Genomic DNA, 6,945 nt, shown 5'->3' on the forward strand with positions numbered 1-6,945 from the left:
AGAGAGAGAGAGAGAGAGAGAGAGAGAGAGAGAGAGAGAGGGAGGAGACTGCGAAAGGGGAGGGAAAGGGAGGCAAGATGGTACGAGATGGAAAAGGATATATAAGAGATACGAAGGGAAATTCGCTTATTTTCCCATCATTTCGGCGTGGCATCTTGTCCGTAGCCTTTTCTCATCCACGGAGCCAGGAAAGAAAATTGCTTCTCGTTCTCGAGAGCGGAATATCATCCTGATGAGCCCGGGAATGCTCCGATATCCACTCCCCCGCGTCCCCCTCTCTCCCCCGCCCCTCTTCCACCCTTCTCCCGCATCGAGCTCCAAACCTCGGGTGATGCCTCCGACGTTTAACCCCGTCTTCGTTTCACTTCGTTTCCGCATTTTTCTCTGTGTGTCTCTCTTTCTCTTTCCCTCCCCCTATCCTCTCTCTTTTCCTGACGAGTCGCCGCCACTCATTCCCGACGGTAATATTCAATTTGCCGTTCGCCTCGTTGTTCGAACGCGACACTTCACCCCGTCACCGATTTCGGAGGCGTTGAAGGAATTTTTGTGTGCGTCGCCTATTAATAAACAAATTTGCGAAGAGCTGATGGTCTCGTAATCGTGTACGATTGTACGGCACATGACTTTATTAGCTTCGTGTTATTGCTGTTAAAAGATAATGCGTTTATCTCTCACGCGCGTTAAAATTATAATCCTTGTGAAACATCTTAATTGAGACACCGCTCGAGTTAAGACGCGTTTACATTTCTGAATTCATAATTTCTCACTCCAGCGTTTTACTGATGATCGTTAAATTGATGCGCTTCAAGGTGTACACCATAGCGGGGAAACCGAGGTCAGGAGTAATTCGCGTACAAACAATTATCCTCTAACCATTCGCTGTCAGCTACCGTAGAAAAGCTGAAATTGATTGCTCAGCGTTACTCGTCCGATCTCAAGCGTTAAGATCGCCGGGGCAAAAACCAAGATCCGATCGTGCCGATGGATCCCCGGCCCGGATGGTTCACGCTCAACTCGCCGCCGCGTGTGAATTCGACACGGACAGGGCACTCGGTGGGCCTCATACCCAGACGCGTCTCGGCCGGGACTGAATAATTCATAAGCCGAGACCCCGATAGCATCGGCTCTTAACGCAATAGACTTAAGCGAGCTGCCAACAGCAGCCATGTTACAATAAAGAAATCAACATGGCCGAGAGCCGTCACGGCGAGCCGGGGTGCTCCCTCCGGCGTTTCCTTCCCTCCTTGGGTCCACCTTGGAGGCGCACCGCGTCGCGTCACGTCGCGCCGCTCGTTCACTTTCGATTTCGCCCCACGGGCTCGTTACCCTCTTAATGCCGATGGAAGGGTGGACCCCCCCTCTCACACCCTTCGATCTTTCGCCGACCGACCCTCTTCTTGGCCCCCCCCTTTTCTTAGCCAACACCGCTTTCAGGGTTGGACTTACGAGTCCCGCCCAAAGAGACATTTCTGCAACCCTCCTTTTGGAGCAGAAGTCGAGAAATATAGGGAAGAGAGAGAGAGAGAGAGAGAGAGAGAGAGAGAGAGAGAGAGAGAGAGAGAGAGAAAGTTGAACAAGGAGAGGGTGCAGAAAAGGGAGAAAGTCTTGGCAGCCACTTTTCTCGCCCTCCGCATGATTGCACCCCACCAAAGAAACTCCATTTTCTATCGAATCCTCTGAATCTCTCTTCCCTCTTTCCTTACTGCTCCCTTTTTTCACTTTTGCTTTGACTTACTGTTGCTATCTTGCTCATTTCCGTCTGCTTTCTCGCGGTTGGATTTTCGCAACTGACCGACAAAGCAAGTGCAGTTCTTCTGTAACCGAAACTTGTCTAATTCAACTCGAGGTGCTAACGTCAATCTCGGGATTGCAGCGGGAGTTTGGTTGAGGAACTCCATCGGATCAATTATGCGATCGTGTTTTCGATATTAGAATTAAATTAAAAGAATTGCACTATCGACGATAATAATAAAAACAGGTCGAAATTCTTTCTCTTTCTCATTTTCACTGAATATCTTACACAATTTTAATAAATATTTTATTCTATTCTCTGAGTTTTTCTTGTTGACAAATAATTGAATAAACATTTAGATAATAATTATGCAATTGAAATATAATAATAAATATAATAAAATCTTCTGAAAAAGAATATTATTTTGGCTTATAAAGCTACGCTTATAGTAGTAGTAGTAGTATAAGAAAACTCGTAGTAGTAGTAACAGAGGGAAATCGAACATTCTGCAAAGTCAAAAGCGATACCTCGAGTCTGCCGTTGAGATCGGGGCGGGAAGAATGGGAAGAAAGGAGGGTGCCCTCTTCTCCTCAAGTATACGGTAGTGACACGTTACCATTATCGCATCTCAGCGGCTAATGAGAGTTTGTGCCGCCATTGTTGCCGACTTACGTCGAGCCAAACGCCGTAGCGAGCTTAATGAAATTGCGAAATTAAGCTCACAAAATATTAAATACGGCTAATATTGTCACTTGTCGGTTAAAGGCGGGTAGAGCGATAGAACGTATTATGCTCGCAAAGTATCCCAGAAATTTCTGTCGCGGCAAATGCATTGTACGTGCTCGTTGCATCCTTTAGATCTCTCACCACGTTATTCCGGACGAATAATAATAAACCGTCGTTACGCGTTATGTTCCAGGTCTGGTTTCAGAACAGGCGAGCCAAGTGGCGTAGGCAGGAGAAAATGGAGGCTGCGAGACTAGGCTTGAGCGAGTATCATCACGCTGCTAACATGAGGTTCGTCCAAGTAGTCCCATTAACAAAGCCAGTGTACCCACGTAAACCCACGTATCGTGTGTATAACAACCGGAGATATATCGTTTTAGGAACGTTGCCGGTCCAGCTCTGGGTCTGCCAGGGGACCCTTGGCTCGCGCCGCCAGGATTGCTCAGCGCGCTTCCTGGTTTCCTCGCTGCGCCTCACACGGGATATCCCAGTTATCTGACGTCTCCCAGGCGATTACCATCGCCGCCAAATGTCGGCGCCGTGTCCAACCCCGTTCCAGGTATTAATTGTTTCTAATACACTCCGGTTCTTTTGCCTTTTACGTACCAGAGAGAGTACAAACTTAGAATTGAAAACCAGGAAACAGTATTTATTGAATAAAATAACGTTCAAAGGAGCTAACGAACCAGACACTGGTGTACGTGTTAAAAATATTTCTACTTGTAAGAATAATACAAGTTGTAATCAGGTCATCTTCCGTGTATTATAGAATTTTTTATTATTAAACGTTACGTACATCTAACAATGCTTTTGCGGTGTGTCATATAAGAGTCTTTACATCAAAATTTTAAGTCCAAATGACGAATGGGAGAAAGTCGAAATGTCAGAATACTGAAGGATAATCCAAAAATAAAATTTCCAATAAGATTCAAGGATCAATTTCTAACTAATTGAAACGAGAAAGTGTGGATAGGAATTCTTAGAAGTTATCGGAGGAAATTATTAGAGACTAAAATGTGATGCGAGTCAGAAGGACAGGACAAAACTGTCAGTATTTATTGAGAAAATTAAACTCTTCAGCATATCGGAGTGTACGGCGATTTTTGCAGTGCAAAATATTTTTTAGTATACGCAAGATATGAATTAATTACTGCGATCTTCGCGATTATTATGATCGAGCATACCAACGAAAAGTAGACATCGCATTGTTCGCAGGATCGCTAGCCAGCAGTATGGCGAGCATAAGTGCCGGCGGTCACGTGCAACCACCGCCACCAAGTCCGCCGGGACATGATCCTCGCACCTCGAGCATCCAAGCGCTCAGGATGCGGGCCAAGGAGCACGTCGAGAGCATCACCAAGGGTCTGCAGATGGTCTGAAGGTTAACTGGGGATACGCCAAGGGCGCGCACCGCTGCCAACCGCACCGTCCTCACGCTCGTGACGGCGTGACGAGCAAGCGAGCAATCCTTCGCCCAAAGACATTCAAGAACGCGAGGAGTCGCATGAGCAGCGCAAACGATATAGGTATATCGACCGACGAGAGCGAGAGAGTTCGTTCCGCGACAGAAGGGGAAGATCTCCGACGGCGCTGGACGTGACGAAAGTACAAGAAGGCAAAAGGAAAAGACGATCGTCCGTTTGTGTGTGTTGGGGAGTGAAAAGGGATGTTGTTTCTTGGTACCAACAGTTACCGATGGACGATCTAATGTATATATACATTGCTGACATGTTAAATCAAAGAGATTAATGTTGCAACGGTCAATGATCGGTGGGTATATTTTCGATGACTATAGAGACTATCAATGTGATAATTGGCAGGTATCTATGATCAATGAGCATGTGTTCATGGTTGAAAATGGATTGACCGTTGCGGTCAGTCCCGTGGAAACGATGTCAATCTGGGAAGTTGAGTTTCTCTATTCGAAACAGCACGAAAAGTATAAGATTGAGTCATTTTCCTAGGCATTTATTATGATGCCTCGGTAACAATAATGGCACTAAACGGCCGACCGACTATACCGAAAATACAATGCGTGTCTTTTATCTGGCGAAAGATTTTCGAGCGGATTGTATACGCGCGAAAAATTTGCTCGGGGCTCGCTCCAAATCGGCATTGTGCAATAGACAAAAGGAATTGTGTTGCGCAAACTTATTGTCGAAGCATAGGCAAAGATCAACTTTCGATCGACTTGCCGTTATTATTCACGAAGCATTTATCAAATACTCATGCGTTGAGTCTCACGCGAGATTATTTTTCAAACCGTGGATAGAAAACGACGTGTATGCTTATTGCCATTAAAGTCACGCGAATAGTTTTTAAAGAACGTAATTATTCGGCTCGGGGTTAATAATTGTGCATACATGTGACTTGGTTGTCAAGAGATCAAGTACATTGTTTCATTTCATTTTATAAAGCAATGTAACGCAGGTGCAAATGTGCTGGTATCAATTAATATCGTCATGAGAATAAAGGTAACAATTCTTTTTTTTTCATTTCTAAATAGATTATTTACTTGGTTCATTCGCTAATGCGCGACTAAATTTATAAAGCAAGGCGTCGATTTCGAGACGCAGCACGCGGCGTGAAATATTCCGTAACACATAAATACATTCCGTATTAGTCGATACTACGCGAATAATTGATACATGGGGAAACTAGCCAATGATATCTTTCATAAAACAATTATATCGTTTCACGGCCATCGAACACGTGAACAAACGTCAATGAACAGTATTGATTTACATATGTATGGGATATTTAAATTGCCACTCAGCCCGTAGGTCGTTTCGAGAGATAACAAAATAGCTGTCGCTGTTTATCAATTATCTATTTAGACCGCACGCGTGTAAAGTGATAATTCAGACATTCCACGCATAAATATACAAATCCGCATTGAAAATGGAAATCTCGATCGAGCCTCTATCTTTCGCGTTCAAACTTGTGCCCCGCGTTGCACTAATCTTACGTCGCGGTAAAAGAGGAGGAAGTAGGAAAAAAAAACGAATCGTTTCAATTTCCAACGAGAAATTCGTTCACTCAACAAAAAATCGGTTCACTCAACAGTTATGCCCATCACGAAATATCCTGCGTAGCAAGTATACAGGATGTCAGGTAACAGGCAACATACGTGCGAAGCAATGAGCGATAAAAGACTTCGCTTGATACACGGATACCTTGAAAGATCAATAGATCCGATCGAATCGAGCAACGCCTCGCGAAGTGTGTCCGATTCGCGCTCGTCGGCCGAATATCTCCTCGCTCAACTCGTAGCAAGTTGCGTACAAACCTACATAGGAAGATACGCGCTACCGAAGCGTTTGGTAAAACCTAAATCGTTAAGCGTAAACCGGATGTCGGTCGGTCCCCCGGAAGCCCTTCCGGATCGACGGCGGCGCTCACGAGCTCGACGGCGGTCGTCAATCGTCGATCGGCGAACTAGCGAAATATCTCTTGTAGAATATAGGGTAAAGACGCACGGAGGCGAGAAAAGTGAATTTTGACATAAACAATATTCTGCAGTATTAATACGTTAAGGCAAAGAATTGTGCATATTATCTAGACGCCAATGTGGTATGTAAATTCCAGGAGAGAGCGCGGAGGAGGATGCGCCGCGCCATTTCCGGCCGACGTATTGTTTAATGATCGATGTGAAATTCAACTCGCGATGTGCAAAATCGTAAGGTACAAGGCACTATTCCTTCCACAGTATGAAGATCCCGCTGCGAGTTTTCACATCAGCACTTTCGTCAGTGCATTTCAATTTATTTTATCTTGTAACACAGATTTTTGGCAAAGTAATAAGCCACTTCCCTATATAACTCGACGTATTGATCTTGGTGCATATAGCTACCGGCCATTTTGACATGTACTCACGATTTTGCAGACCGTATTTCACGGACGCTTACACTCGGATCGTCTCGCGAGCGATCAGCCTCCGCGGCCCGTAAACGAGACACTCGTAGAGAACGAAGAAACGTAGTTAGTCACTTCCCGGACGTCTATTTGTATATATACCCGCTCGTGACAGAATAAAATTCGATGTACATATTTAATCGTACCATATCGTTTGAAGACAGGGCCTCCTTTATTGAAATAAAAATACAAACGATGATAATATATTAAAATGGAGTGGCAAGTATTTTACTACATGTATATCTTCTCACCGTCAATGTTCCCCCTCTCCTTAAATCCAAGACACGTTCCTTCACATAAAAAGCAATTAATTAATAAAGTTGTGGCCGAAGTGTGAAAAACGTGGTGAAACCTCAAAGTCCAGAGGAAGAACATTGAAACAATAATAACTTTATAAAAGCTTAAAAAGAGAAATGCTTGTCGGTTTCTTCAATTTGCATATTTCATAAACTCGTAAGAAACTTGCTCTCTTTTTTTTAATTCGATGTTTTAGTTTTAGCAGCGTTTTAATTCGATGATATGTTTTTTCTTCGATTCTTTTAGCAATTATTAGCCTTGGGTCCCCAGCCATT

The 6,945-nt window shown here is 44.3% G+C and overlaps 1 protein-coding gene across 2 annotated transcripts in view; it reads left to right on the forward strand.

The window, feature by feature from the left end:
- LOC105568366 (retinal homeobox protein Rx1-like) overlaps positions 1–6,585 on the forward strand; it is a 50,300-nt gene extending 43,715 nt beyond the window's left edge. The window contains exons 3-5 of one of the 2 annotated variants that reach the window (XM_012023993.1): positions 2,652–2,749; positions 2,839–3,017; positions 3,656–6,585. In XM_012023993.1, the coding sequence (XP_011879383.1) occupies positions 2,652–2,749; positions 2,839–3,017; positions 3,656–3,837 (459 nt within the window). In that variant the 3' untranslated portion in view covers positions 3,838–6,585. The remainder of the gene's footprint in view (positions 1–2,651; positions 2,750–2,838; positions 3,018–3,655) is intronic. The other variant, XM_012023994.1, reaches the window with a different exon arrangement.
- The last annotated feature ends 360 nt before the right edge of the window (positions 6,586–6,945 follow it).

Source organism: Vollenhovia emeryi, unplaced genomic scaffold (assembly GCF_000949405.1).
Source record: "Vollenhovia emeryi isolate VEMERY1.0 unplaced genomic scaffold, V.emery_V1.0 DF939130.1, whole genome shotgun sequence".
In the NCBI taxonomy this organism is placed as follows: Eukaryota; Metazoa; Arthropoda; class Insecta; order Hymenoptera; family Formicidae; genus Vollenhovia; species Vollenhovia emeryi.